This window comes from Triturus cristatus, chromosome 10, assembly GCF_964204655.1.
Source record: "Triturus cristatus chromosome 10, aTriCri1.1, whole genome shotgun sequence".
Classification (NCBI taxonomy): domain Eukaryota; kingdom Metazoa; phylum Chordata; class Amphibia; order Caudata; family Salamandridae; genus Triturus; species Triturus cristatus.
Window position 1 is genome coordinate 1,225,139,075 of NC_140593.1, and position 22,452 is coordinate 1,225,161,526.

Below are 22,452 nucleotides of genomic sequence, written 5' to 3' on the forward strand. Positions count from 1 at the left end.
GTCAGCACTGCAAACACTGGAGTGCATCACACAAGGCCAGGAGCCATATGTGCTGTGTTGGACAGGCCACACGAAGGGCTGGCTCCCTCCCCGCATGACAGGGCCCCAGCCCAGGCCCACCAGGCGTGACCCACGAGAATCACCCGCACCCCGTCTCCCGACGGAATCCCTGCCCTCGGACCTCCATGTATCACGGACCCAAGCCACCACCGGCTCCCCCGGCCGGGTCAAGCCGCCATCTTGGGCCCTGCGCCACGAGGCCGCGTGGCCTCCATCCGACCCTAACCCTGGGCCTGGCCGGCCCCGACATCCCGGCACCACCATCCACCCAGGAGGTGAGCGGACCACTTGGCAGGTCAATGGGAGAATGAAGCGCCAAGGACTCTCCCCCGCCAGGTACCGATCGCCTCCAGCTCCCCCAGGCGCTGGCTCCACCCCCTGCTGGGTGTCTGGACACCTCCACCCCGGACCCTCCGACCTCCAAGTGCGAGGGTCCGGACATCAAAGGGCGCCTGCCCTATAACTGGGGCAGCTCCGGAGCAGGGAGGCAGTTGTATCCTGGAGTCGAGAGACACCGAGAGAACTCAGCCTTGACGGACTACTGGCGCTGCCGTAGCCCTATCTTGTGAACTATCGTCCTGCCTGCTGGCGCTGCCGCGGCCTTCTGCAACATCCATCCTCGTCGGGACCTGCTGGCGCTGCCGCGGCCCGTTGTAACGACCATCCTCACCGGGACCTGCTGGCGCTGCCGCGGACCGTACATCGACCATCTCTCCGGGACCTGCTGGCGCTGCCGCGGACTGTGTATCAACCATCTCCACCGGGACCTGCTGGCGCTGCCGCGGCCCGTCCCAGCTAGAACACCGAGCTCGAGGATTGTGAGCTATCCACCGTACCACCTCAACTACCAGACTGGTAACCAGACTGTCCCGCTACCCCCTTTCCCCATCTTGAGAGACTTTAATCGAGGGGACCCCTGAGTCCAGACCTCCTTGTACCTTCCATCGTACCGTAAGAAATTGCCTATAAAGAACGCTAAACCTTCTCCGTGTGTGGTGTCTGTCTGTGGGGGGGAAGCTAGTTATCTGTACGATCGCTGGAGACGGCTCTCCCCGGAGACCTCTCCCCTTGTCCTCGGCCGACCCTCCCGGTCCGTCTAACATGCTGTGGACCACGGAAGGTAAGCACTGCACACTAGCGTGCGTCACCCAAGGCCAGTGCCACGGAAGGTAAGCACTATACACACTGGAGTGCATCACCCAAGGCCCGGCGCCACGGAAGGTCAGCACTGCAAACACTGGAGTGTGTCACACAAGGCCCGCGCCACGGAAGATCAGCACTGCAAACGAGTGTGTCACACAAGGCCCCTCGCCACATGTGGTGTGGACCACGGAAGGTCTGCACTGCAAACACTGGAGTGCGTCACCCAAGGCCCGGTACCACGGAAGGTCAGCACTGCAAACACTAGAGTGAGTCACCCAAGGCCCGACACCACTTGCGGCGTGGACCACGGAAGGTCAGCACTGCAAACACTGGAGCACATCACCCAAGGCCCAGTGCCACGGAAGGTCAGCACTGCAAACACTGGAGTGCATCACACAAGGCCCAGAGCCACGGAAGGTCAGCACTGCAAACACGAGTGTGTCACACAAGGCCCAGCGCCACGTGTGGTGTGGACCATGGAGGTTCAGCACAGCAAACACTACAGTGCGTCACCCAAGGCCCGGCGCTACAGAAGGTCATCACTGCAAACACTACAGAGCATCACCCAAGGCCCGACGCCACGGAAGGTCAGCACTGCAAACACTGGAGTGTATCACACAAGGCCCCTCTCCACGTGTGGTGTGGACCACGGAAGGTCTGCACTGCAAATACTGGAGTGCGTCACACAAGGCCCGCCGCCATGGAAGGTCAGCACTGCAAACACTGGAGAGCGTCACACAAGGCCAGGCGCCACAGAAGGTCAGCACTGCAAACTAGAGTGTGTCACACAAGGCCCAGCGCCACATGTGGTGTGGACCATGGAAGGTCAGCACTGCAAACACTGGAGTGCATCACCCAAGGCCCGGCACCACACAAGGTCAGCACTGCAAACACTAGAGTGCATCACCCAAGGCCCGGCACCACGGAAGGTCAGCACAGCTAACACTGGAGTGCGTCACCCAAGGCCCGCTGTCAAGGAAGGTCAGCACTGGAGTGCGTCACACAAGGCCAGGCGCCACGGAAGGTCAGCACTGCAAACACTGGAGTGCGTCACACAAGGCCAGGCGCCACAGATGGTCAGCACTGCAAACACTGGAGTGCGTCACACAAGGCCAGGCACCACGGAAGGTCAGCACTGCAAACAATGGAGTGTGTCACACAAGGCCCAGCGCCACAGGTGGTGTGGACCACAGATGGTTAGCACTGCAAACACTGGAGTGCGTCACCCAAGGCCCGGCACCACGGAAGGTCAGCACTGCACACACTGGCGTGCATCACCCAAGGCACGGCACCACGGAAGGTCAGCACTGGAGTGCGTCACCCAAGGCCTGGCGCCACGGAAGGTCAGCACTGCAAACACTGGAGTGAGTCACCCAAGGCCCGGAGCCACGGAAGGTCAGCACTGCAAACACTGGAGTGTGTCACACAAGGCCCCTTGCCACGTGTGGTGTGGACCACGGAAGGTCTGCACTGCAAACACTGGAGTGCTTCACACAAGGCCCCTCGCCACGTGTGGTGTGGACCACGGAAGGTCTGCACTGCAAACACTGGAGTGCTTCACACAAGGCCCGGCGCCATGGAAGGTCAGCACCGCAAACACTGGTGTGCGTCACCCAAGGCCTGGTGCCACGGTAGGTCAGCACTGCAAACACTGGAGTGCATCACACAAGGCCAGGTGCCACATGTGCTGTGGACCACGGAAGGTAAGCACTGCACACACTGGAGTGTGTCACACAAGGCCCGCGCCACGGAAGATCAGCACTGCAAACACTAGAGTGTGTCATACAAGGCCCAGCGCCATGGAAGATCAGCACTGCAAACACTAGTGTGTCACACAAGGCCCCTCGCCACATGTGGTGTGGACCACGGAAGGTCTGCACTGCAAACACTGGAGTGCGTCACACAAGGCCCGGTGCCATGGCAGGTCAGCACTGCAAACACTGGAGTGCGTCACCCAAGGCCCGGCGCCACACAAGGTCAGCACTGCAAACACTAGAGTGCATCACCCAAGGCCCGGCGCCACGGAAGGTCAGCACTGCTAACACTGGAATGCGTCACATAAGGCCAGGCGCCACGGAAGGTCAGCACTGCAAACACTGGAGTGCGTCACCCAAGGCCCGCTGTCAAGGAAGGTCAGCACTGCAAACACTGGAGTGGGTTACACAAGGCCGGGCACCACGTGTGGTGTGGACCACGGAAGGTCAGCACTGCAAACGCTGGAGTGCGTCACCCAAGGCCCAGCACCAGGAAAGGTCAGCACTGCAAACACTGGAGTGCGTCACACAAGGCCCAGCGCCACGCATAGCGTGCGCCACCAATGGTCACCACAGTGCACACTGGAGTGTGCCACCCAAGGTGCGTCGCCACGGATGGTCACCACATACACTGGAGTGTGTCACCCAAGGCCCGGCACCACGCATGGCGTGTGCCACGGATGGTCACCACATACACTGGTGTGCGTCACCGAAGGCCCGGTGCCACGCATGGCGTGCGCCATGGATGGTCACCACATACACTGGAGTGCGTCACCCAAGGCCCGGCACCACGCATGGCATGCGCCACGGATGGTCACCACATACACTGGTGTGCGTCACCGAAGGCCCGGTGCCACGCATGGCGTGCGCCATGGATGGTCACCACATACACTGGAGTGCGTCACCGAAGGCCCGGCGCCACGCATGTCGTGCGCCACGGATGGTCACCACATACACTGGTGTGCGTCACCCAAGGCCCGGCACCACGCATGGCATGCGCCACGGATGATCACCACATACACTGGTGTGCGTCACCGAAGGCCCGGTGCCACGCATGGCGTGCGGGATGGTCACCACATACACTGGTGCGCGTCACCGAAGGCCCGGTGCCACGCATGGCGTGCGCCACGGATGGTCACCACATACACTGGTGCGCGTCACCGAAGGCCCAGTGCTACGCATGGCGTGCACCATGGATGGTCACCACATACACTGGTGCGTGTCACCGAAGGCCCGGCGCCACGCATGGCATGCGCCACGGATGGTCACCACATACACTGGTGCGCGTCACCGAAGGCCCGGCGCCAAGGTAGAGGAATGTTCATGTTAAACCTGCTGTGGGGGAACCCAAGGGCAGGCGGCCAGCACCCCCCTGCACCTCTATGAGAGATCACAGTACTTTCATACAGTGGACAACAAACCAGAGAAGGGTTCAACCCCCCCACCCCCCCTCTTCCGCAGCAGGTGCACTCTGCAGTGACCCCATCCCAGTGGTGCAATGCCCTACCCAGTGTGACAGACCCCAGTGCAAGGAAGGAAATGGGCCCCGGCTGCTCTCTGAACTGTGGGGATTGCAGTAATCTGTCAGGGCTCTGTGCCCGGTTCCACTGCACCTGCTGCAACGGAACTCTGGTGTATTGAGACAGGTGCTTTAGGAGCGATGCAGAAGAACGCAGACAAGGCAGGCGGGAGGCAGGCGGGGAGATGAAATAAAGGCGGAAGTTAAAGAGGGAAGGTGTGAGTCAGCCCATCCCTCCAGAACCATTAGGATGCAGCAGCAAGAATCACCCTGGATCTGCCAAGACATCCCACCCCTAATCCCCCCCACCTCCGCCCCCTGCACTGGCCCCCCATCAAGAAGACATGCCACTTCAAGCTGCTCACTCACACCTACAAAGCCCCCCACAACTCAAGACCAGAATACCTGGACAACCGCCTGACTCTTCACCACCCCACCAGACACCTGCGTTTGGCCACCTTCCCCCAAACCATTCCCACCTCACGCCAAAGCCTGGAGTGACCTCCCCATCCACATCTGAAGCTCCGCCTCCCTCGCCGAATTCAGGAGCCGTCTCAAGACCTGGATGTTTGAGTAGCCCTCCCCCCACACCCTCCCACGCAGCGCCTGGATACCTCGTGGTGATTCACGCGCTTTGCAAATACCGATTGATTGACTTATTGAGAGTCGGGCAAGAGACGGACAGGGAGAGGATATAAAGGGGCAGGTGAGAGGGGGCGAGAGACGGACAGGGAGAGGATATAAAGGCAGAAGTAAGAGACGGCAGGTGAGAGTGGGGGCAGAGACGGCCAGGGAGAGGATATAAAGGCAGAAATAAGAGAGGGCAGGTGAGAGGGAGGCAAGAGACGGACAGGGAGAGGATATACACGCAGAAGTAAGAGACGGCAGGTGAGAGGGAGGCAAGAGATGGACAGGGAGAGGATATAAAGGCAGAAATAAGAGAGGGCAGGTGAGAGTGGGGGCAGAGACGGCCAGGGAGATGATATAAAGGCAGAAATAAGAGAGGGCAGGTGAGAGGGAGGCAAGAGACGGACAGGGAGAGGATATAAAGGCAGAAGTAAGAGAGGGCAGGTGAGAGTGGGGGCAGAGACGGCCAGGGAGATGATATAAAGGCAGAAATAAGAGAGGGCAGGTGAGAGGGAGGCAAGAGACGGACAGGGAGAGGATATAAAGGCAGAAGTAAGAGACGGCAGGTGAGAGGGAGGCAAGAGACGGACAGGGAGAGGATATAAAGGCAGAAGTAAGAGACGGCAGGTGAGAGGGAGGCAAGAGATGGACAGCGAGATGATATAAAGGCGGAAGCAAGAGAGGGCAGGAGAGAGGGAGGCTAGAGACGGACAGGGAGATGGTATAAAGGTGGAAGCAAGAGAGGGCAGGTGAGAGGGAGGCAAGAGACAGGCAGGGAGAGGATATAAAGGCAGAAGTAAGAGACGGCAGGTGAGAGGGAGGCAAGAGAAGGGCAGGGAGATGATCTAAAGGCGGAATAAATAGAGGGCAGGAGAGAGGGTCCGACAGGGAGATGATATAAAGACAGAAGCAAGAGGGGGCAGGTGAGAGAGTCAGGCAACACAGACTGTCAGGGAGATGACCAAGGCAGGAAGTAAGAGAGGGCAGGTAAGAGGCAAGCAGGTGATGTAAAGGCATGCCCCTGGAGAGACAAGCAGGTAAGACACGACAAGAATGAGAGACAGGCAGGCGAGCGACAGACATTCAACGGACCCACCTGTCCGTAGCACAGCAAGGAGAGACCCTCAGAGAGACATGGACACTTGAGACAGGTACCCCACGAGCTGCCCCCTGGCACTCACCGCTCCGACGGGCGTCTGACAGCTCAGACTCCTGGAAACTCCAGTCTTCATAGCGCCAACGCCTAGCACTGCGCTCCAAGAGGCACTAGACTTCATAGCACCGCAACTGGACATTGCAGCCTAGGGCACATGGTCCTGTCTGGCAAGGAAGAAAGACAAGAAGGCTATCAGGGTCAAAGGGTGAGCTACGGCAACGCACATGATGGGTGGGGGTACAGGTGAGGGGCATGAGATGAAAGGCACCCCTCTCCACAGAGTTAAGATGGCAGATAATTTATTTAATGCATTTTTATATAGCGCACACTTTACCCAAAGGTGTCTGAGCGCTTCACAATAGAACCAAGTACGTTACATGAGGAGATTTACATACGTACACGTTACAGATACAAACGGGATAGTTGAAGAAGTAAAATCAATCACACAAAAAAACCACACAAGGATTATGTTGTTCCAGGAATAGAATACATATTTACAACATTGTATTAATTCTGGAAGTGTCTTTGGGAGAGAAGAGATTTGAGGTCAGCTTTGAAAGTCTGGGTAGAGTTGGTGGTACGGAGTGGTGGAGGACGCGAGTTCCAGATTCTAGCCGCATTGCCTGAGAACGATTGAGCCATCGATCTTTCCCTTTTGAAGGTGGAGGGCTCAAGCAGTAATTTTTCCGCATTATGTGAAGGCCTCGCGCCTCCAGAGATTTTAAGTTTATTCACCAGATATGGAGGGGAGGAAGTGTGCAAGGCTTTGTGGGTGATACAGGCAGTCTTGTAGATAGATCTTGCCTCGATGGGAAGCCATCGAAGAGAAGACAAAATGGGTGTGATGTGGTCACTTCTTTTGGCCCCAAATATAAAACGAGCCGCTGAATGGAGAACAGATTTAAGAGGGGAAAGGTGGGATGTGGGGGGGCAGCAAGAAGAGAACTGCAATGGTCCAATCTAGAGAGAACCAGAGATTGGACCAAGGTTTTTAGCGTCATGTCTGGTGTGGACCACAGAAAGTCAGCACTGCAAACACTGGAGTCGACAACGATAGGTTTGTTAAGTAGATTCGGCTTATCCATCCAAGATTGAACAGGAGGAGGAAAACGTGAGGTAGAGAGAAGGAGGAATTCAATTTTGGAAGGATTCAGAATGAGTTGATGAGCTGACATCCAGTTTTGAATAGAGTTGAGAGTAGTGTTAAGGATGGTTAGACTTGGCGTCTTTTGGCGTGTTTCCCCTGAGTTTTTGACTCGGTTTTTACTGGTGTAACGTTTCTGCGCGCTTTTTGCACTGCTGATCAGTGGTAAGGTGCTGGTGCTCCTGTGGTAAATTGTGTTATGATTGGATGTGTGACTTACTTGTCAGTCCCCAGTAAAGGGCACTGCGGGTGCCGAGGCTTGTGAGTCCACCGATACTCGTGGGCCTGCAGCACGGATTGTGCCACCACGTACGTAGCCCGAAAAAGGTATAAGTGAATGAAGTTTGGTATGCCTGAACTCAGCATCTAAAGACGCAGCCTTTAGCGAGGGTGCCCTTGTCATTCTGAGTTCATTAAGGCCACTTTCGGAAAGTGGGTATTATTTTGCTCGGTCATCCCGTGTGCCTCAGCTGGAATGCCTGTCTGGGTTTTGGACGTCAGATGGCTATGAAGCAGGGAGGCTCCCGATAATCTAGGTGGGTCAGCAAAGGGCTAAATAAACCTGGGCTGCGATGGGTGAACGGGGAGGAGATTTCCCTGCACCTCAAAGGGCCTGGTCTGCCTCTAACAAAGCAGTCTCCACCTCCTGCCAGGAATTCACACCAGAGAAGGCCGAACTGGCTCTGGCCGGGCACAGACACCCTCTGCCTGGAAGATCAAAGGATTTTTGTGTACAAATACTGGGGCCCAGACCCCTGAACTATAGAACTCATCTGGATCAAGAAGACTGCCAAGAAGAAGAGCCGGAGAAGCTGTGAAAAGGAACGACTGCTTTGCTGGGTGCTTTGCTGGGCTGACCTGCAGTGGCTGCTTCTGTCTTGGACAGTGAAAAGCCTGGACTGGACTTTCTGCAACCTAACTTGTGAGTCTCTCCAAGGGCTTGAGGTAGAGCTTGCCCCCTGTTCACGAAGTCTCAGGAACAGCAAAGACTTCAAGTTCTTCGACCCTCAGCACTGGGGACTGTGTGTTTTGTGCTGCAACCCGAAGAACACCAACTCGATGACGTCTACAACGCCACTGCCGACTCGTGTCCTGAAGGCACCGCAGAGGGCACTGCAGCAACGCCGCACCGCAACCCTAGTCTCACCGATGATGCCGGTTGACGCCGCCACCGAGCCGCTACTTGCACTGCGACCTGTGGGCACCGCACTCCACACCGTCTTGCTTCACGAGGACACCTTGGCCTTCCTGACGCCGCCTCTTCCCGCCGAGACAGACGCCGCTGCTTGCACCGTGGTTCGGGGGCACTGCTTGTAAGTTACACGACGCACCGCCCTCATTTCACACTGCAGCCTTGGCCCACCAACGCCGGTGCCATCGACTCCCGCTAGTCAGCCAACAACAGCGCTTCAGCAACGGCAACACTGCTGCTTGCACCGTGACCTGCTAGCACCGTGACGAGCACCGCCTCCATCCCGCACCGCGACCCTGGTCTCACCAACGATGCCATCTGACGCCACCACCAAGCCGCTGCTCGCACCGCGATCTGGGGGCACCGCACGCCGTACCACAGCACCCGATGCCTGTTGGCGCCAGCGCTCCTGATTCCATCAGAAAGGAGCTCGACCTGCAACGCAAGTGACTTCAAGGGCCACATCGCCCTGCATCTCTGAAAGGTACTGTTTGCGTGTCTTCCCGGCACCGTAGCTGGCCTGCGACGCGCGGTCAGCCAGAACAGTTTTTGGATTTGTGTGTTCATGACACCGGGGTAGCCCGGACGGAGCTATCCACACAAGGAACACTTTTTAATCAACGTATTTTTGAACTGTGAACTTTTAAGTATAGTATTGTGGATTTTTATCGTTTTGGTCTTCTTTTAATTATATAAAAATATTGGATATTTTTCTAAACTAGTGTGGTGTCCTTTTGTAGAGTGTACACTATTATTGTTAGTTATGTGCAAATGCTTTACACACTGCCTCTAAGATAAGCCTGACTACTCGTGCCAAGCTACCAAGGGGGTGAGCAGGGGTCATTTTAGACGTGTAACTCCCTTATCCTGACTACAGTGGTGGTTTTTGCCTGGCTTAGGCCCACGCCCTAGCCTACCCAAAATCCCATTTCTAACAAGGATTGAGATTGTGTGTGCAGAAGACAACTAACGGTAGATTTGGGTGTCATCAGCATAGAGGTGGTAATGGATCCCAGATTTACTTAGGAGGTTCCCTAATGGTTCCAAATAGAGATTAAACAAAGTGGGAGCCAGGATAGAACCTTGAGGGACGCCTTGACCTACAGCCATTGAAGACGAAAGGCTGCTCGCTATTTTGATCATTTGGGATCTGTCCGAGAGGAATGAGGCAAACCATTTAAGCACAGTGCCCTCCATGCCCATTCTCTGTTGAAGAGTGTTAAGGAGAGTGTTGTGATTAACAGTGTCAAAGGCTGCAGAAAGGTCTAGAAGGATCAGAATACCAGATTCCCCCGGTCAAGTACACGTAGGGCGTCGATCCCTTGCAGCAGGGCTGTTTCAGTGCTGCAGTCTTGCATGAAGCCAGATTGGAATTCGTGGAGAAGATTGTTATCCTTGATATGTAGGGAAAGTTATTTCGCCACACATCTTTCAGTGATTGTCGCAAGAAAATGGAGGTTGGTGATGTGGCGGAAGTTGTTGAGGTCGTTCGCATCAGCTGATAATTTTTTTCAGAAGTGGGGTAACCTGTCCTGTTTTACGGGCAGCAGGATGGGACCCTTGGCTGAGGAGGAGGTTAACCAAACTGGTCCAATAGGAAAGAGAGTGGGTGTAGAAGTCAATGGCAAAATCACTCGGGATGGGGTCGGAAGAATGATTAGAGGGTTTTGTTTCGAGGTTACATTTGAGGAGGGCATCTTCAGAGATGGCGTCAAAGTTCTGCCAAATGACTAAGGATGTTCGCTCCTCTATGGGGGTGGGATGAATGACCGGATCCACCAGTGATTTAACTTTTTCATCAAAGAATATAGCAGATTCTGCAGCTTTCTTTGGAGGATCGTCAGGCTTGACGGTTGAGGGAGAGCAGTTTGGATTTTTGATGAGGTCAAATAGTTTTTTGGGTCTGTTTTTGGCTGAGTTGAGGAGTGTTCTGAAGTGTGATGCTTTTTAGGTCGCGCCTGTAACAGCGCGCATGCGCTGTTCTGGCGAAGACTTCATGTAAGGGCTTTCAAAAACTGACCTAACAATCGCACACGTTCGTGCGTGTGCTTTTTGTTTTGTCCCACGCTATTGGCCTTTGCATGCGTCTTTTTAACAAAGACGGCACGCAATTGGCCAAAGGCGGACGCATTGCTCCGCCCATGGCCCATTGATGTCGGTTACCTGCACGGCTGCCATGTGGTTTCAATTATCGTGCCCAGACACGAGCGCAATAATTGAAACCAGATGTCTCGTTGTGGCGCAGGCGCGCACCACTCGCGTGCTTGTTTTTACAGTGCTTTTTTTTTCTTTTTATTGCAGGACGAGTGCTTCAGAGGACAGCGTATTCTTTTAACAGCTGTCCCACAATTGTTTATCCACCATGTGGCATGTGTATGCAAAATAAAACAAGCATTTTTGTGCTTTCTTTCAGTTCAATTTCCTGTAGGGCCAGTAACTTTTTGAGAATCACAATTCCTGCATTATCTGCGCGTGCCTGGGACTGCGACGTGCAGAACTGGTGACGAATGAGGTGCACCATCGCTTCCGCTCGTTTTAAAGCCCTTGTGTTGGAGTGATGGAAACAGCATCTCTCTCTTGAGCCTGTGTCATTAAACCTCCGCTTCAGGAAGCTGTCCTGCTATCCACATCACCTCACGGCTTTTTATGTATCAACAGCTTCCATTTTCACGTACCTCACACCCCTGATCAGGAACTACGAAACGGCAACAGTACCTGGACATTCTGCTTGTGAAATCCCCAATGTCTCCCAACATTGGCATAGCGTGAAGTTTCCAGACCCCTTATGTGGGACATTTCTGTGTTTTCAGCGTGCTTATGCTTGAAATTCTCTTGCCTAAAGCACGACACTGAGTGACACTATAGCGAGTAGAAAGAACCATGCAGATACATTTAACGCCATCACACACATCGAAACCGAGCCCCGTAGACGTCACTGCGAGAGTGTTGGCATTTGTTTCTGGGGAGTTTAGAGCTGCAGCACAGAAACATGCTTATGCTTATTAATGCCAACAATAAATGTGAACACATGATTGGTTCTAAACCACCAGGCAACTGAACCTAGAGCGCCCGCATGGGACTGACTGTCATAAAGTTGTTGCAGTGTTAAAGGGGGATATTTACAATGAAATAGCACAGTGGCGCTGCAAGCAATTTTCCTGTGCCGAGCTGCGTCATTTAAAACAATCATTTCAATGCAATAGGTCTCGCATTTACGCAAGTTTAAGCTATTGGCATTGTAAATGGCAATGCCTTTTATTTATGTTTAAAAAACCAAAACAAAAATAAAAGGCATTGCCATTTACAATGCCAATAGCTCAAACTCGTGAAAATGCGAGACCTATTGCATTGCAGATGCTTGTTCATGGAAGATGTGTTTGTGGTATTTGGATCTTGCCGATTCGTGGTGGATGGAGATTGTCTCCACTGTTTCTCCAGGAGTCTTAGATTCATCCTTTCTTCATAGAGGGATTTCCAATGATAATGCGCATTGCCTGCTTGTAGTGACTGCTGCGGGCTTTCCAACCCGGAGTCCCGTAACACATTCAATCATTGTGTGGTCCTGGGCAAACACTTTACACCCCAGTGCTTCAACCTGTAAACGTGTAATACAAGCGAGTGTAACGAATAGCTGTTCCAGAGGTGATCGAGGTTTATCGACAGGCTGGATTGAGGCGCATCACCACAGCTATGTGTACGGGGGTGGGGGGGGTTTGGGGGAGGGGTTGATAAAGATCAGTTATTTAGGTACCCTGAAGATGATGCGTACGCACCCAGATTGAGGTGCATTATCACAGCTACGTGTGTACTGGGGGAAGGGGCAGTTATTGGGGTACACTGTAGAAGCTGCGTGCGCACCAGGGTTGATGTCCTCACCACAGCTGTGTGTGTACTGGGGGGGTCCAGTTATAGGGGTACACAATAGAAGCTTCATGCGCACCAGGGATGGTCATCGCCACAGCTGTGTGTGTAATGGGGGAGGGGGTAGTTATTGGGGTACACTGTAGAAGCTGCGTGCGCGCCAGGGTTGATGGTCATTGCCACAGCTGTGTGTACTGAGGGGTCAGTTATTGGGGTACACCGTAGAAGCTGCGTGCACCCTAGGGTTGATGGTCGCCACAGCTGTGTGTGAACTGTGGGGAGGGGGCAGTTATTGGGGTACACCGTAGAATCTGCGTGAGCGCCAGGGTTGATGGTCATCTCTACAGCTGTGTGTACGGGGGGTGTCAGTTATTGGGGTACACCGTAGAAGCTGTGTGCGCGCCAGCTTTGAGGGTCATCGCCACAGCTGTGTGTGTACGGGGGTGGGGGTCAGTTATAGGGGTACACCATAGAAGCTGCGTGTGCACCAGGTTTGAGTATCATCGCCACAGCTATGCGTACTGGGGGGCAGGTCAGTTATTGAGGTACACCATAGAAGCTGCGTGCGCATCTGGATTGAGGGTCATCACCACAGCTGTGTGTGTGGGGGTCAGTTATAGGGGTACACTGTAGAAGCTTCGTGTGCACCAGGTTTGAAGGTCACCACAGCTGTGTGTACTGGGGGAAGGGGTTATTGGGGTACACCGTAAAAGCTGCGTGTGCGCCAGGATTGAGGTGCATCACCACAGCTGTGTGTGAACTGTGGGGAGGGGGCAGTTATTGGGGTACACCGTTGAAGCTGCGTGCGTGCCAGGGTTGGTGGTCATCGCCACAGCTGTGTGTACTGGGGGGGCGCAGTTATTGGGTTACACCGTAAAAGCTGCGTGCGCGCCAGCTTTGAGGGTCATCGCCACAGCTGTGTGTACTGGGGAGGGGTTAGTTATTGGGGTACACCGTTGAAGATGCGTGCGCGCCTGGGTTGGGGCGCACCAACAGAGCGGAGCTCTGGTTCCCCTGCCAGGGCCTTGAATGTGAGGATTGTGCGGGCCATCTGTGGAGGCTGAAGGCTGTCACTGTTTGGGGCCCGGTGACCCCAGGCCCCTCGTGACTCTGCTCTGGCACTGCTAAGAAGAGGCCATTATGTGGCGCCGGCGCCCTCCGCATGCCCACTCTGAAGGGACCCCATTATCACAGCCGGTGCCAAGCTGCAGTGTCCAGGCCCGTCACAGCACAGACCACCACCCCGCCGTCATCAGGAGAACTTAATTCGCCCCCCCCCCCCACCATCACTCTGGTACAGGAGGCAATAGCGTCCCAAGACCCCCCACCTCTGCAGCCCCTTCCAGACTTACCCCAGTACAGGCGAACTTACAACCCCCCACCCACACATCCCGGTACAGGAGGCAATAGCGCCCCAGTCCAGGAGCCTTTAGACCACCCACAGTCCCGGTACAAGACCCCCACCCAGTCATCATCCCAGTACAGGAACCTACAGAGCACCCACAGTCCAGGAGCCTACAGACCACCCACAATCTGTGTGCCTACAGGCCACCCTCAGTCAAGGTACTAGACCCCCCCCCCCAACCCAGTCATCATCCCAGCACAGTAGCCTACAGATCACACACAATCCAGGAGCCTACAGACCACTCATATTCCACGAGCCTACAACCCACCTTTAACCCAGGTACAAGACCCTCACCCAGTACAGGAGCCTACAGACCACCCACAGTTCATGAGCCTACAGACCATCCACAGTCCAGGAAATAGACCTCGAATCCAGTCATCGTCCCTGTACAGAAGACCACAGACTACCGATAGTCCAGGTACAAGATCCCCATGCAGTCACCATCCCAGTATAGGGCCTACAGACCAGCCACTGCCCAGGTACAAGACCCCAAACCTCATCCCAGTACAGGAGCCGAAAGACTCCGCACAGTCCAGGTAAAAGACCCCCACCCAGTATCATCCAAGATCATACAGACCACCCACAGTTCAGGATCCTACAGACCACCCACAGTCCAGGATCCTACAGACCACCCACAGTCTGGTACAAGACCCTCACCCATTCATCCCAATACAAACGAGTCTACAAACCACCCACAATTAAGGTACAGGACCCCAACCCAGTCTTCATCCCACTACAGGCGCGCTTACAGACCACCCACAGTCCAGGTGCAAGAGCAGTGCGCACACTCCTTCACCCCAGTACAGCAGACTGTATTTTTATATTATTAATGAGGCTCTATATAGCGCACAGCGCGGCGCGCTTTACATCAACACGAGGCCCGTATCTACATACAATGAATTTGTTTCACCCAACTCGCCGTGCAGGTAAGACTTATTCTTGTAATGGGGGGGGGAGAGGGGCTCTAACATCGGTGTTTGTGTATTAAGGGGGACCCCTGGTTGCTGAAAGAGGCGATCCCGCGCCACATTCACTGATGGGAAGCGTTTGCTGAGTGCCAGTGTGCCCAAGGCCCCGACCAGGGTCTGAAGGGCTTGAGTGGGGCCAAGTACTGAACATTCTTCTGCCTGGACCTTATTTATTTATTTGAAGGTTTTATATAGCGCGAACAAGACCCTTGCGGGTATCAGAGCGCTTTACATGTCAGATGTTGGAAACGGGTACAAGCATTAAATAGTACAAGTATAGGTGATTCACATACAAGGTGCTCAATAATACAGACTAGTAGTTAAAATACAGTAATAAGTAAGTAATTCACGCGTGTTTAGCCATGAGAATCGCTTTCACTTCTTTTTTGAAGGAGGTAGTGGAAGGGTTCAGTCTGGTTTCTGTGGGCAAAGCATCCCAGATCCTGGGAGTCATTCCAGAGAAGGATCAGGTGTACGTTTTTTCTTGGCAAATCGTTGTGGTTTCAGTAGAAGATTCTTGGAGCTCCTGGAGGGTCTGTTACCAGCGGAAAGTACCAGTTTCTGCGCTAGATAGCTTGGAGAATTTTGGTGTAGGGCCTTGTGCGTCATACATGCTATTTTCAGATGAATTCTAGCTTCGAACGGGAGCCAGTTGAGGGCTCTAAGGTCTGGAGAGATGGGAGAGGTTCTCTTTGAGCCTGTGATGAGTCTCGCAGCTGAATTGATAGCGGCTCTTAGCGGGGCGGTCGTCGATCTGGGGAGGCCGCATAGGGTTACAGCCCCATATTCCACTCTTGGGATTACTAGGGCTTGAACTGCTTGTTTGAAGTCGTTTGCTGGCAGGAAGGGTTTCAGTTTTCACAGGGTCTTCATGTGATGTTTGCTCCTTTTGTGGAGGCGCTGATTTGCTTCTGCATCTTTAGTTTTCTGTCCAGTGTCACGCCTAGCGATTTTGCTGATTCGATCACGAGAGGTTGCCCTCTGAGTGCTGTTAGGTGCTTCATCCAGTCAAGGATGTTGGATGATTCGGGTGGGGGGGGGTTAAGAGGAACTTCATTTTGAGGGACTTTAGTTTCAAATGGTTTTCGGCCAGCCATGTTTGAGTTTTTTGTAGCGTTGTGTTGAGAGATTTGATGTCCTCCAGTGAATGGATCTTGATGTAGAGTTGGGTGTCGTCTGCATACATATGGAAATAGCTCTTGGAGAGACTGAGAAGTTTGGTGAGAGGCTCCATGAAAAGGTTGAAAAGTGTGGGTGAAAGGGAAGAGCCTTGGGGTACTCCTAACGTGACTGCAACGGGGTTAGACAAGGATTGATTGACCTTGAATCTTTGAGATCTATTTTGGAGGAAAGAGGTAAACCAGGCAAGCACAGATCCAGATAATCCCATTCTGTGTTTCAGGAGCTCTAGCAAGTTATCGTGTTTGATGGTGTCAAATGCCGATGACCGGTCGAGTAATATTAGTAAACAGGCTTTGTTTTGGTCAAGGATTTTTAGAGCGTCAATTATGCGGGTCTTGGCTGATTCAGCACTGTAACCTGCCCGGAAGCCGGATTGGTATTGGTTGAGCAGGTTGAATTGTTCGATGTGGTCGCTAAGCTGCGTATGAACACATTTTTCCAAGAGCTTGGCTAGAGTGGGGATGTTGGATATCGGGCGATAGTTATTTAGGTCCGATGGGTCAGCTGTTGGTTTCTTTAGGATAGGGGATACCGGACCTGTTTTCAGGATTTCTGGGATGGTTCCTTGAAGGAGGGAGGTATCTATAATCTTGGTCCAGAGAGGTAGTAACAGTGGAATGAAGTCTTTTAAGTGGTTAGCGGGTAGTGGGTCTGTGAAGTGGCTGGAGGGATTCAAGGTGGTTAGCGTCTTAAGTATGGTATCTTCACTGTAAGTGTTGAAGGAGGACCAGGTTGCGTTGTTTTTAAGGTTGAATTTTGTGGAGCATTTGACTGGGTCACCTGTCGGGGGCAGTGAGGAGTTCTTTTGCATGTCCGTGAGGGATAAAAGGCCATTGAGTAGGTCGGTTTTTATGGTTTCTGATTTTGTAGTGAAAAAGGAGGCAAATTCCTCACAGTTGGGTAGAGTGTCCGGGATAACCTTGGGATGGGTGGGTGGGTGCATTCTTGGTTTGGGCTTGGATTAAATCGAATAGTTTTTTGGGACGGTTCTTGGCTTGGTCTAGTTGATTACTGAAGAAGTCAGTTTTAGATCTTCTTATCTTTCTAAAGTAGGAGTTTCTGGTGGTTCTTAGTAGCTTAAGGTGGTCAGCTGACGGTGTGGATTTCCATCGTCGCTCAGTGACCGTCTGTCTTCATTTCGCCTACCATCATACCAAGATTGAGTCTTTTGTGGTGGTTCTTTTCAATTGTAGAGGGGCTATTTTGTCCAGTTCGCCGTTCATGGAGTGGAAGTAGTGGTTGGTCAGACCTTGTACATCGGCTAGGTCTTCCGGGGGACATAGGATGTTTGGATTAGAGGATGCTAGTAGGTCGGAGCTAACGTTTTATTAGATTTCTCTTCCAGATCTTTGTGCTCAGGGATTGTGTCGAAAGTCGTTTAACTGATTCCATGATTTGGAATGTAATGATGTGATGGTCAGACCAATCACAGGGGAGAATCGAGTCAAGCTGAGTGGAGTCAACTTTGGAGATTACTAGGTCGAGGGTTGCGCCTTTGTCGTGAATGGGGCTGTTACAGAGTTGGTTAAGATTAAGGTCTGAGAGGAAAGCTTTGAGGCTGTTGACCCCTAGGTCGTTCTGATCATCCCAGTGAAGGTTGAAGTCACCCAGGAAAATTTGCATATTTTGTTGGCCGTCATTCGTCGCTAGAATATCCATGAGGTGTTCTATGAATGTGATGTTAACTCCTGGCGAGTGGTAGAATGTGTGTAAAGAACATATTTGTTTGTTGTTACTAGAGATGTTGAAGCAAAGATGCTCACAGGAGGGCGGTGCCGGGGCATTGGCGATGGTCACTGCAAGCGATCCCACCACTCGGCCTATCAATTCTGTCTAGTCTGGCGAGGTCATAGTTAGGGGGTACAAGTATGTCTAGGATGGGTGTAGATGATTCATGTAGCCATGTTTCCGTCAGGATTAGAATGTCTGGTTCGTTAGCGAGTAGAAGGTCAGCCATATCGGCTGCATGTCTGGATGCGGACCTGCAGTTTAGGGGTATACATTTTAGCCGCGTCTTGTTTGGTGCTATGTTGGGTTCGCGTGTGTTAGAGGGGTACGCGTGAGGTTGTTTTCCACTATGCCTCTGGAGTTCTCTAGTGGCTCTGTGTGTGTTGCTGGGGTTAGACTAGATTAAGGAATCTATATGCAAGTTATCTGGGTGCACAGAGTTGTGTGGGAGGTAAGATAGCTTGTAAGAGCGGAGTAGGGAACCTAATTCTTTAGTTGATAAGGAGTTTTTCATTCTGATTGGGCGGGATAAGGCATTGGGGGTGAGGCACTGTACTTCATCTTGGGGGCTCATGATTTTGGGAGCTTACGTGTAGTTGTTGGGTGCGATTCGAATTTTTGATGTGTGGGTATGTTTTGGATTCATGTTTAGGGCGCGCCAACTTGGGTTGCTGCAGAATCAGATTGTGTAGAGTTTGGATGTCAGCTTTGACTTGTTGAAGAGATAGAAATATCTACTCTAGACTGGGGTCTGGAGTGAGAATTGCCATATTTGATGGATGGACTGTGGGTGAAGGAGGAGTGGTTGTGCCTTATGTGTGGTTTGAGGGGGAGTCGTAGTCGGGATCCTTGTGTTGAGATCTTTCTGTGTGTATGTCAATGGAGAGGGGGAGGAGGAGTGTGGAGGTGAAAGGAAGAGAGGTCCGTGCCAGAACACAACCCAGGGACGCACTTTTGTGCACAGTCACCAGCTGGTTACCAAGTAGGTTTCACTTACACGATAAGATTATGAGAGATGGCGTACTGGAATTCGGTGCAACGAGAACAAGAAGGAACCACCACGAGGGCCCCCGCCCACCCCTCACCGGACCGCTCGGCTTCGCCACAGTACAGGAGCAGTATTGTAGCACACTATTGGGGTCTAGTCATCCTCTGAAGCACTGAACGTCTGCCCTTGTGCACTGTTTTATTATTAATAATCACACCCGCAGCAGGATACTAGTGAACACGTCATGCACAGGATGCACGTGCGTCAGTGCTGTACTGTTCTTTTCTAGTGATGAAGTGCAGAACGTGTGCCCTTGTGCACTGTACAGTTACTATTGTCACTACCGCAGCAGAATAGTTAACTTGCCATGCACAAAAGGCCCGTGCGTATTGCACAGTGTTATTTTCTAGTGATTATGAAGTGCAGCGTCTGTGCCTTTGTGCACTCTACCGGTTCTTATGATCACTACTGCAGAATCGTGAACGTCTCGCTCAGAATGCGTGAGCTCGTGTACTGTACTGTTATTTTCTAGTAATTATGAAGCGCAGAATGCGTCCTCCTGTTGAAATGTACAGTTACTAATGGTCACTACTGCAGAATAGTGAACGTCATGCTCAGAATGTGTGAGCTCGTGTCATGTACGGTGTGATTTTTTTTTAGTGATTATGAAGCATAAAAACGTGTGATCTTTTGCACTGTACAGTTACTAATGGTCACTACTGTAGCAGAACAGTGAACACGTCATACTCCGAATGCACGTGCTTGTGTATTGCACAGTGCTATTTTATAGTGACCATGAAGCGCTGAACATGTGCCCTTGTTCACTGTACAGTTGGCAATGGTCACTACAGCAGCAGAATAGTGAACATGTCATGCTAAGAATGCACGTGCTTGTGTACTGTACTGAGTTGTGTTCGAATGATCATGAAGCGCAGAAAATGTGTCCGTGTGCCACTGTACAGTTACTAACGCTCACTACTGCAGAATAGTGAACATGCCATGCTCAGAATGCACGTGCTTGTGTACTGAACTGCGTTTTCTATTGATCATGAAGCACAGAACATGTACCCTTGTACACTGTAGAGTTATTAATAGTCATTACTGCAGAATAGTGAACATGCCATGCTCAGAATGCACGTGCTTGTGTACTGAACTGCGTTTTCTATTGATCATGAAGCGCAGAACATGTACCCTTGTACACTGTAGAGTTATTAATAGTCATTACTGCAGAATAGTGAACATGTCATGTTCAGAATGCACATGCTTTTGTACTGTACTGTCTTATTTTAAGGTGCTCATTAAGCACAGAACGTGTGTACTGTGCAATTACTAATGGTCACTAGTGCAGAATAGTGAACAAGCAATGCTGAGAATGTGTGTGCTTGTGTACTGTACTGTGTAAGTGCTAGTGATTGTTGAAGCACAGAATGCATGCCCTTTTGCACTGTACAGTTACTTACTAATGGTCAGTACTGCAGAATACTGAACGGCATACTCGGAATGCGTGCAGAACGTGTGCCCTTGTACACTATAGTTACTAATGGTCACTACTGCAGAGTAGTGAACGGCATACTCAGAATGTGTGTACTGTACGGAGTTATTTTCTAGTGATCATGAAGCGCAGAATATGTGTCCGTGTGCACTGTACAGTTACTAACGCTCACTACTGCAGAATAGTGAACATGCCACGCTCTGAATGAGTGCGCTTGTGCACTGCATTGTGTTATTTTCTAGTGATCATGTTGCATAGAACGTGTGCCCTTGTGTACAGTTATTAATGGTCACTACTGCAGAATAGTGAACATGTCATGCAGAGAATGCACGTGCTTGTGTACTGTACTATTTTCTTTTCTACTGATCATGAAGCGCAGAACGTGCGCCCTTGTGCACTGTACAGTTATTAATGGTCACCACTGCAGAATAGTGAACATGTCATGCACAGAATGCACGTGCTTGTGCGTTGTGTTATTTTCTGGTTATCATGAAGCACAGAACGTGCTCCCTTGTGCACTGTAGTTATTAATGGTCACTACTGCAGAATAGTGAACATGTCATGCACAGAATGCACGTGCTTGTGCATTGTGTTATTTTCCAGTGATCACGAAGCGCAGAACGCGAGCCCTTGTGCACTGTAGTTATTAATGGTCACTACTGCAGAACAGTGAACATGTCATGCACAGAATGCATGCGCTTGTGCATTGTGTTATTTTCCAGTGATCACGAAGCGCAGAACGCGTGCCCTTGAGCACTGTACAGTTATTAATGGGCGCTACTGCAGAATAGTGAACATGTCATGCACAGAATGCACGTGCTTGTGCACAGTTATTTTCTGGTGATCATGAAGCGCAGAACGCGTGCCCTTGTGCACTGTACAGTTATTAATGGTCACTACTGCAGAATAGTGAACATGTCATGCACAGAATGCACGCGCTTGTGCATTGTGTTATTTTCCAGTGATCACGAAGCGCAGAACGCGTGCCCTTGTGCACTGTACAGTTATTAATGGGCGCTAGGGCAGAATAGTGAACATGTCATGCACAGAATGCACGCGCTTGTGCGTTGTGTTATTTTCCAGTGATCACGAAGCGCAGAACGCGAGCCCTTGTGCTCTGTACAGCTGCTGCCCTCAGTTTGAGATGCATGAGCATGTTAAAGGAATCTCTAGTAATGTAACATTAACCCCAAAGCCGCGCCCCCGCCCCGCTTCTGAAGTTGACCTCAAGGAGGGCCTTGAAGGCGTGGGTGGGGGGCAAGAGAAGGGCGTGTGACTGCCGCCACCCCTGAATCTCCGAACCCTGACATTTCGGGGAGTGAGACAGACCCCCATTGACAGACGGGTGAGTGACGCTCGTTGGACTCAGTGCAGAGGGAGCGGGGAGGGAGAAGGGTCTGTACAGCCTTCCCCCACACACTCAGCCAGGGGGCTGCCGGCCCATCCTTCCCAACATCCGGTCGCAGTTGCACCCCCGCGTCTGCCTCGGACATACCTCAAATAGTTCTACTTTCTTGCTCCCTCCCTTCTGCTGCAGGCTGACGGAATCCTGTTCATTCCGTCCTACTCCAAAGTCTGCCCTTCAACTCTCATAGTGTAACCTCCTACTCTGGTGGGCGGCGACCACCGACACCTCGAGCCTGAAGCCTGGCTCGGCCCGAGGCGCTCTTGGAACCCCGAGCCCTTGACGAGCCGAGCTTGCACTTGCTTCTTTTTGCCTCGCTTCCTCTACCCAGGATGTGGCATTACTGTCAGAGCTGCCCTCTGAAGAACTGGGGAACCAGGCTCGAGTCTCGGCATCGGATCCGCACCCTGTGATTCTGGACACATCCCTTAATCTCCCCGTGGCTAGAGACTGAATGCGACCTTGTGTAATCTAACTCGTGCTCTTGTAAAACGCTCGAGCTTCCGGTCCAGTTTGCGCTATATAAAAGCACAGAGAAACAGAGGTAAAAACACAGTTTTAATATAAGAAAAGCCAGGTAGACAGCAATTTACTGACTAATTTGTACGACGTGAAACCATAGAACCTGGATAAATCGCTTCTTCCCCGCGTAAATTCTGTGATCTTAGGCAAATATTTTTTTTCACCAAACCTTTTTTCTTCATTGTCACATTAACAACAATTTAAAATATGTAAGTTCAAACTATCAGTTGTATAAAACGATCCCTTCTAATGAGCACTTAGTGCAGTGTTGTGATGGGCCCCATTTATGGCAAAGCGTTACCATGA

General features: G+C 52.0%; 1 protein-coding gene across 7 annotated transcripts in view; it reads right to left on the reverse strand.

Moving 5' to 3' along the window:
• PLXNB3 (plexin B3) overlaps window positions 1-22,452 on the reverse strand; it is a 394,300-nt gene that overhangs the window by 223,800 nt on the left and 148,048 nt on the right. For 6 of the 7 annotated variants that reach the window (XM_085629786.1, XM_085629789.1, XM_085629790.1 and 3 more), the window contains one exon: window positions 6,285-6,423. In XM_085629786.1, coding sequence (XP_085485912.1) covers window positions 6,285-6,398 — 114 coding nt within the window. In that variant the 5' untranslated portion in view covers window positions 6,399-6,423. Of the gene's footprint in view, window positions 1-6,199; window positions 6,424-22,452 lie in introns of those variants that run through there. The other variant, XM_085629791.1, reaches the window with a different exon arrangement.